The sequence below is a fragment of the Schistocerca americana genome, chromosome 2 (assembly GCF_021461395.2).
Source record: "Schistocerca americana isolate TAMUIC-IGC-003095 chromosome 2, iqSchAmer2.1, whole genome shotgun sequence".
In the NCBI taxonomy this organism is placed as follows: Eukaryota; Metazoa; Arthropoda; class Insecta; order Orthoptera; family Acrididae; genus Schistocerca; species Schistocerca americana.
In genome coordinates this window covers 788,569,041-788,578,706 of record NC_060120.1, presented here as the reverse complement: position 1 = coordinate 788,578,706, position 9,666 = coordinate 788,569,041, and the positions used below count along the sequence as shown (strand labels likewise).

At 39.4% G+C, this 9,666-nt stretch overlaps 1 protein-coding gene across 3 annotated transcripts in view; it reads right to left on the bottom strand.

Annotated features, from left to right (window-relative positions):
* Window positions 1-721: 721 nt before the first annotated feature.
* LOC124595231 (S-adenosylmethionine mitochondrial carrier protein homolog) overlaps window positions 722-9,666 on the bottom strand; it is a 61,726-nt gene continuing 52,781 nt past the window's right edge. For all 3 annotated transcript variants that reach the window (XM_047133887.1, XM_047133889.1, XM_047133888.1), the window contains exon 6: window positions 722-1,435. In XM_047133887.1, the coding sequence (XP_046989843.1) occupies window positions 1,309-1,435 (127 nt within the window). In that variant the 3' untranslated portion in view covers window positions 722-1,308. The remainder of the gene's footprint in view (window positions 1,436-9,666) is intronic.

Sequence of the window (9,666 nt, the reverse complement as noted above, 5' to 3'; positions counted from 1 at the left end):
ACTGACATCACGTTTGCAGCATAGAACTATTATTTAGTGTAATGTATCAAATTACAAGAAACTGGTATCAGTCTAGTACTAAATATAATTCTTTCAAGGCCATCATGGCACAGGATTTATTAATATCAGGGAGCTATAAAATTATGAGACAGTATTGTTAGCCAGTACTTACCACCAGGAGACAACATTTCAGTACTGCCAATAAACACACAGCAAAGTATATACACTATCCTAACTTTTGAAACAATAGTTCCTTCATCATATACATGTGTCTGTATATGTGTGGATGGATATGTGTGTGTGTGCGCGAGTGTATACCCGTCCTTTTTTCCCCCTAAGGTAAGTCTTTCCGCTCCCGGGATTGGAATGACTCCTTACCCTCTCCCTTAAAACCCACTTCCTTTCGTCTTTCCCTCTCCTTCCCTCTTTCCTGACGAGGCAACAGTTTGTTGCGAAAGCTTGAATTTTGTGTGTATGTTTGTGTTTGTTTGTGTGTCTGTTGACCTGCCAGCACTTTCATTTGGTAAGTCGCATCATCTTTGTTTTTTATATATATATATATATTTTTTTTTTCACGTGTGATGTATACTCCTGCAATTTGTTTTATTCAATTAGAAAGGAAAAAAAAGTTATGTTCAGCGGAAAATCACCTCAAATATCTTGTAGCCCAAGTTTGTAGACATGGGAGTGAGTAACAAGCTATCAACCTGAGCAACAGTGATTGTGCCAGTGGATGCTGAATATATTTCATACACTTCTCTGATACAACTTTGCCATCTAATTTTATTTATTTTTATTGCGATGCAGAATTAGCAAACATCAAGCTTTTGGAGCTGAACATTTTATGGTGTTGTATGTGAAAAACTTTCTTCAGCAGCATGCGTTGCCATTTCTTTTTTCCATGTAGCTCCTAAAGAAAAAGTCCCTGGTTCCAGATGTTCAGAATTCTTTGTTATCTGCATATTGCTGCAATCCAAACTCCTTCTGTGCAGTGAATGTAGTGTATATTTTTCATATATCCATAATCACTTCAGCAATACTGCTCACAACTGAAGTATGACCCGATAATAAAGAAGTGCACAGTGTGGAAATTCTCTCTGATGAGTGCATGTGCAATGGCCCATTCTTTAATACATATTCAAGCGATCTTGTCAAGGCAGTTGCACTGTCTCAGCAATTAACGAAAATGGGCCTGCAGCTCCCCACAAGTTCCAATGCTAGCTTCGGCTAGGCTTCTTTGGCACTTTAAAGCTCCTCAGAGCACATCACTTCTGCATGTTATACAAACTATTAACACACACACACTACTCAATCTATAACCTCAATCTGTTTCAACATATAAGAGGAAATATCAACTGCAACTTCATAACTGCCAAAGAATACAGCACCACCAAGTGTTATCCATGTGATTCTGGGCAGAAATCCAGCAAATAACCTGTAAAAAGAGAAAAATTACATTTTAAATTAACTGTTACATGATATGAAAAAGTAGTTATGATCACATAAATCAATAAGACTATGGAAAATTATTGGTTGAACACAAACAATGGTGAGATGATGGAGACAATCAATCATTGGCATTCGGAAGCATTGAGTAGATTTGTGCACATTATAGAAAAATAGTTTGTGTTTGTGAAGAAAATGTATTGAGTAGATTGGTATTCACTTTGAGGTACAGCTTTAAGTTAACATGTCAGAATTACAACACTACCAATAAATATTTGCATTTTTATTATTTTGAATGTTTATCAATGAAGAGAAATATGTGGTACAATGAAGTGAAGCCTCAAATCACATTACTCATGAAACTGTTCCACTGCATAGTAGAATGTAATCAAATAAGTAACTTGGGAGAAAGCATATTACTAGCCAAAGTTCAGTTAAAATTGTAGTTTTCATCCCCAAACACATGTAGTGTTTGTATAATTAAAGTCCAGCCAATCTCCAAAACAAGTAAGACCTTGGTCACCAGCACGATTTTCTGTGGAAAGAAGGTAAAGCCGAAAGACTACTGAGCCAATTCTCTAAGTCAGGATGTTGTCATTAGGTTACCATTACATTAAGGTTACCTACTACTGGGCTTCCAAAACTACCTCAAGTAAAGTGTTAAATAGCTGATGATGATGATGATGTATGTTGCTAGTGCTACTCTGAGATGGAGAAGTTGGAACATGAGGAATTCATGGCTGGCAGCGTCAAGCTAGTTTGGAGAGCAAGAATTACAGTGTGGTATCTCACAGAGGAACATGAAACATTTAGCTCTAGGCAGGTGTATTTAGGGGAACTGTGGCTCAAAATCAGAAAGGTAGTTGACAAATCACTGGATAAATACACCATGTGATCAAAAGTATCTGGATACCTGGCTAAAAAATGACTTACAAGTGCATGGTGCCCTCCACAGGTAATGCTGGAATTCAATATGGTGTTGGCCCACCCTTAGCCTCGATGAAAGCTTCCACTCTCCAGGTATGTGTTCAATCAGGTGCTGGAAGGTTTCTTGGGGAGTGGCAGCCCATTCTTTACAGAGTGCTGCACTGAGGAGAGGTATCGATGTTGGCCGGTGAGGCCTGGCACAAAGTTGGCATTCCAAAACATCCCAAAGGTGTGCTACAGGATTCAGGTCAGGACTCTGTGCAGGCCAGTCCATTACAAGAATGTTATTGTCATTTAACCAATCCGCCACAGATCGTGCATAATGAACAGGTGCCTGATCATGTTGAAAGATGCAATTGCCATCACTGAATTGCTCTTCAACAGTGGGAAGCAAGAAGGTGCTTGAAACAGCGAAGCAAGAAGGTGCTTGAAACAGCAATGCAGGCCTGTGCTGTGATAGTGCCATGCAAAACAACAAGGGTGCAAGCCCCCTCCATGAAAAACAACCACACCATAACACCACCGCCTCTGAATTTTACTATTGGCACCACACACGCTGACAGATAATGTTCACCAGGCACTCGCCATACCCACACCCTGCCAGCAGATCGCCTCATTGTGTATTATAATTTGTCACTCCACACAATTTTTTTCCACTGTTCAATCGTCCAATGTTTATGCTCCTTACACTAAGTGAGGCGTTGTTTGTCATTTACTGGCGTGATGTGTGGCTTATGAATAGCCGCTCGACCATGAAATCCAAGTTTTCTCACCTCCTGACTAACCGTCACAGTACTTGAAGTGGATCCTGATGTAGCTTGGAATTCCTGTGTGATGGTCTGGGTAGATGTCTGCTTATTATACATTATGACCTTCTTCAACAGCCGGCGGTCTCCGTCACTGAAGACAAGGCCAGCCAGTATGCTTTTGTGCTATATGTGTACCTTCACGTTTCCATTTCACTATCACATTGGAAACAGTGGACCTAGGGATGTTTAACAGTGTGTAAATCTTGCCTACAAACTTATAACACAAGTGACATCCAATCAACTAACCACATTCGAAGTCCATGAGTTCCGTGGAACTCCCCATTCTGCTCTTTCACGATGTCTAATGACTACTGAGGTCGCTTGGCAGCATACTGCACCTAACATGAAAAATGTATGTTTTTGGGGGTGTCTGGATACTTTTGATCACATAGTATACGTATTTAGTAGAAGAGTTCGTGATGAAAGAGACCCGCCAAGGTGTACAGCCTCTCTAAAGAAACAGTGACTACTGCACAGTAACTGTAAAAACAAAGCATAGAGATGCTAATTGAGATGCATTTGGCTGTCAGAAAGACAGTGTGTGAAGTCTTTAATATGAATACAATGGCATAACATAATCGAATGACCTCTCACAAAATCAGGAACATGCCGGTCATATGTAAAGCCTGTCAGTGGCATCAAAGTTAATGTCCACACCACATGGATGCCACAGTAACTGAAATTGAGAATGATAATGCAAGAGAAGAAATGCTGAATTCTGTTTACAAGTGTTCCTTTGCAAAGAAAAATCTAAGAGTACTGCCCCAGTCTAAATCCTGCAAATATTACTGTTGTAGATATTAGTGTCAGTGGCATTGAGAAACAGTTGCAATCATTATAACCGAATAAGGCGAGGGCCTACTTGGACCCCTATCAGAGTGTATAAAGAGTTTATGGCTAAATTAGATGGTCTTTCAACCATAATAAACTGTAGATATTTTGAACAAAAAACTTTGCCCAGTAGTTGGAAGTATGCACAGGTCCGACCCATTTATAACAAGCTTAGCAAAAGTGATGCACAAAACTATCTACCAGTGTCTTTGACAGCCATCAGTTGTAGAATCTTAGAAAATAGCAGTTTTCTGAGCTCAAACATAATGATATATCTCCAACAGAATTACTGACCGAGGTGGTGCAGAGGTTAGCACCCTGGACTTGCATTCAGCAGGATGATTCAAATCTCTGTCCAGCCATCCAGATTTGGTTTTCCATGATAGCCCTTAATCACTTAAGGCAAGTGATGGGATGGTTCCTTTGAAAGGGCACAAATGATTTCCTACTGTAATCTAAGCTTGTGCTTCATTACTAATGATGTTGTTGTCAATGGGATGATAAACTCTTAATCTTCCTTCCTTTGGACAGAATGTCCTCTCTGCCAACAAGCATGGATTCCGTAAACATCAATCCAGTGATTTCCACCTAAACATCCTGCCAGCCATGAATCAAGGCAGCCAGGTAGCTGCAGTATTTCTTAACTTTCAAAAGCCACTCGACTCAGTATTGTACCAACACCTATTATCAAAAGTACAAACATATGGGTATCAGGTGAAATTTGTAACTGGATTGAGGATTTCTTGGTAGGGAGAATGCAGTATGTTATTTTAGATGGGGAAACATTGACAAATGTAGAAGTAACTTCAGGTGTGCCCTAAGAAGTGCTCTGGGATCCTTGCTGTTCGTGTTGATTATTAATAAACTAGCAGACAATTTTAAAAGTAACCTCAGACTTTTTGCAGACAATGCAGTTATCTGTAATGAAGTACTGTGAGACAAATGCTATATAAATAATGTCAGATCTCAATAAGAGTTGAAAGTGGTGTTCACAGACAATTTGTTTTAAATGTTCATAAATGTAAAAGTGTACACTTCACAAAATCCAAAAATGTACTATCCTATGACTACCTTCGCAATGAGTTGTAGTTGGAATCTGCCAACTCATTAAAATACTTTGTGTAACATTTTGTAGGAATATGAAATGGAGTGATCCTGTAGGGTTAGGCAAAGCAGGTGTCAGATTTCAGTTCACTGACAAAATGCTGAGAAAATGCATCCAGTCAGCAAAGGAGATTGCTTAAAAAACTCCTGTGGATTCCATCCCAGAATATTACTTAAGAGTGGGGACCCATACCACACAGGACTAAAGAGGAATTTGAATGTATACAGACAGGCAGTACGAATAGCCACAGGTTGATTTCACACATAAGGTGCATCATAAGGATCTGAAAAACCAGAAGTAGCTGATCCTTGAAGTTAGGTGGAAACTATACCACAAAAACATACTTACAAAGTTTCAAGAACTAGAACTAAGAGACGAGTCTTGGAATATCCTACAGCCTGCTAAGCATTGCTGTTGTAGGGACCATGAACACAAGATCTGACTAACGATTAAACTTCCACGAGCTTTAAACAGAGCTGTCATTGGCCACTGTCAAATTGTAAATGACTGCCATGTTACTGTGGCATCACTGTTATATAGATGCATTGTGACATCACTGGTGCTCGCTTCCTCATCAGATTTGGTAATGTTTTCATCCCATGTTGATTACCCCTGCTACAAACTTGTGATGGCTGGCTCCCCGGCTGTACTTTGCTGAGCTGCAAACTGCCATCGTTATTGACATTGTGTTTAGATGCTTCTATTTTTATAGCTTCTTTTATAACATCATCATGCCAGCTCTGCCTTGTTGTGGGAGAGCATACATTTCGTTAGGAGACAGCTGGTTCAAATAGTCATGAGCTACTGACTGTCTGATTGACAGAGGTGGATCAATGTGACCACTGTAGTACAACAGGTGTCATCACAGAGGAACAGAAAGGTTCAGTTGGATCTCTCAACAATAACAAGGTGCAGAATGAAAGTCAACAGAATGAACTATCATCAATATGACACAGAGAGATATCAACATAGGTGTCATAACAGCACTTAAGAAAAGTCTTAAAATTGCATTGGCCACTCAGAGTATCCCTATCTGCAATATTATAAGTGGGGTCGAACATGCAATTTGCAAGATGCCTAAGAGATTGCAGACTAAATTTATTGTGAAATATAGTGAATTATTTCAAAATCAAAACCATCACCATCTAACTTGACTGGGACTGAATACAACAGACTTTGCACACTCTGCAACAATCCTCTCATCATGGTTCTGCCTGCTGACAAGGGCAATGCATCTGTCATTCTGAATAAAGCTCACGGTGATGCAAAAATTCAGGTGATTCTTGAGGAGGATACCAACTGAAAATTACCATGGGACCCACCTGATGTCAAGAACAATCAGTTGGGAAAACATTAAAGCTCCTAAAACAGTAATCATTGGAAGAGGCTGTTATTGCCAATCTCATCCCACAGGTGCTGAGACAACATACACTTTATGAGCTATCAAAGATCCATGAATTGAATTCACCTCTTTGCCACACTGTGAACAAAAATAGGATACCAACATATAGATTGGCAAAATATCTGGCCAGCCAAACGTGGGTTGTGTGTACATCTCATCTAAAATACCAATGATTTTATCAACTGAACTGAGCATTTTTCTGTTGGGGGAGACTACGTAATGGTCAGCTTTAATGAGGTCTCCATATTTATGCATGTTCCTGTATGGATCTTCTTTCCCAGTTATTTGATAGTACAGTAGAGTCCCGTTATTAAGTAACCCTCTATTCCGAAAACCTGTTGTTTGATAGCGCAGTAGAGTCCCAGTATTATGAACCCCGCTATTCCCAAAATCCGCCTATTCGGAACAAAGTTAAGAAAAAATACTGATTTTTTAACTTAAAAACAGTAGAAACTAAAAAAGACATTGTGAAAAAACGTACATTTACTATTAGACAAAGAATTTAAAGAGAGACATACATAGAGCCTAAGCTTGATGAAAACACCTGAAAACATAGGAATGAAAGTGTGTTACAGTACATGTTGGTTCCATTTATACAATTCTGTGGAATAATTTTTAATCACTACTAAACACAAAAAATAACTAATTTACACATACTACGGAAGTAAAGTCAAGTAACTTGAGGATGTAATGTTCCGCCATTGCCACATGAATATAACATCGTTTGGTGCTGATGAAGCATGCTATTCAACACAGCGCAAGGCAAGGTCAAGAGCATTTACCATATCTGTGTGTGGTATGAGATCAGTTTGAGTGTTAACCACATCCTCACTTTCCTCTGAGTCAATCTCAGCTGATGAGTCCTGCACCATTGTAAGAGGTCTTCATCTCCATACCCCTGGTGACCATTGTCATCAACAGCAGTCCAAACCTCAACATAGCTTTCTTCTCTGTCTTCAAAGCCAGGGGGATTTTCTTGACTAGTGAAAGAAGATCACAGTCTTTCACTGGTGTAAAAGGTGTTTCAACAAATTCCAATGCAAGCTAGAGATTTTTCCATGATTTTTGTAATGCACCATTACTGGTGTTATTCCAGGCTTGAGCCAACAAGTAAATTATATCTTTTATCGTAATTTTCTTAAGTTTTTGCAGGATTGTGATTTCATTTTCATCCTCTTCGAGTGAGGTGTGAAGCAGCATTATTTTGTATTTTTATGTAATGGCCTGCAACACACCCTGGTCAGTACACTGAAGAGCTGAAGTTGCATTCAGTGGTAGAAAAACTGCTTTGATGTCTCCACAAACAAGTTTCGTTTCTTCTGAGTGAGATGGAGCATTGTCTATAAACAGCAGGGCACAATTAGGCATTCCATTTTCTCTAATGAACACAATCACTTTAGGGACAAATTGGTGTTCCAACCGTTCCTTGAACAAGTTGTGCTCCATCCAAGCATTTTTTGATTATTATAATACACAGGAAGTGAGTTGATGTTATAGTTTTTGAATGCTAGTGCTTTCACCGATTTGCCTATTACCCTCAGCGGAAGTTAGTTTGTTTCTGGGTAGTTGCTGTGAGCTAAGATAGTTAGATGTTGTTTGCCCATTTTAGGCCCTGGGGCAGATTTCTCTTCTTGCAAAGCCAGACTTTTGGTAGGCAAAGCCTTAAATTTCAGTCCGGTTTAAACTGTGTTGTAAACTTGCTGCAGTGAGCAGTTTGGAGAAGAAACAAGGTCTTTAAATTCTTATAGGTAATTGGCAGCTGTTTCGCTGTCAGCTAACAGCTTCTCCCCAGCAATTGTGAGGTGTCTAATTCTGCGTTTTTTCTAGCTGAAAATGATGGGTCACCATTCATAAGCTTGTTCATTGACGCACCTTTTCTTTTACCACAGAACCAGAAATGGGGATTCCTTTCTGTCTTTCTTGAGTGAACCACAAGAATAAGGCCTTGTCAGGTTTCTCATATGAAGACACAGTTGTTTTTTACCGCTTTTCAAGAGCTATTTCACTTGATCCAGAACAAAACTGCTCAATTTTAACGCGATTTTTTTTCCAGTCAGTAATTGTTGCCTTTCCGACACCATATATGAGTGATAATTTAGTAGCACATTCTCCATTCTCCAGTCTTTTTAACATTTCAAGTTTTTGTTTTAAAGTATACAAAGAATGGCCTTGTTTACTTGCCATGTTTAATGTTTGACATCAAGTACTGTGAACATAAAGAAAAAAGGCACAGTGACTCAGTAAAGTAACTCAACACTTACGGAACAAAACTTAACAATAAATTTACAATAATGTGTTTGGAACGAGGGAGGGAGAGGGGGGATAGGTAGGGTGTCTGTGCTATGAGTTGTCGAAGGTTACTCACAGATTTCATCACACTTAATTTATGACTTAAGATGTCAATACGTTGATATTATTCATGAAATCCGCCTATTCTGAATTCCTGCTAAACTGAACAGTGTTCGGTCGCAATTAGTTCCACATAACGGAACTCTACTGTACAGTTGAGGGGTTGTTTAATTACGTATTGACATCATTATATTTCCTATATGGCGGCCAGTATTTTGACCAGATGGATGGCGTGACAATGGGAAGTCTGTTAGCTCCATCCATAGCCAACCTTTTTATGGAGAAATTTGAAAACATCGCCTTGGGCACAGTTCTTGGTAAGCCAAGTTGCTTTTATCATTGTGTCAATGACACATTTATCATCAGGCGTGAAAAACTGGCCGGCATTTACAACCACATTAGATTTATGATGTAAGTAGAGGTGGATGGTGCATTGCCTTTCCTTGGTGTTCTCATTCCCCACAAATCCTGTGGGCACCTCAGCCACAGCATCTACAGGAAATTAACCTATTCCGCCACCACCATCTGGCACAAAAACGTTGCATTCTGTACAGCCTCATCCATCATGTTAAAGTTGTTTCAGGTGAATGCCTGCCACTGGAATTAAGCCAACTCCGAAGAGCCTTATCGTAAAATGGCTACAATTACCAGCAGAAATCACAGCCCATTTCTAGTGAGAAGAAGAGAAGTAGAAACTTGCATTCTTTCCTTTCTGTGGCACAGTGTTGAGAAAGATTAGCTGCCTCCTCAATAGACACAACATTTCATTTGCATTCAGACCCCCAGCAAAAATACGA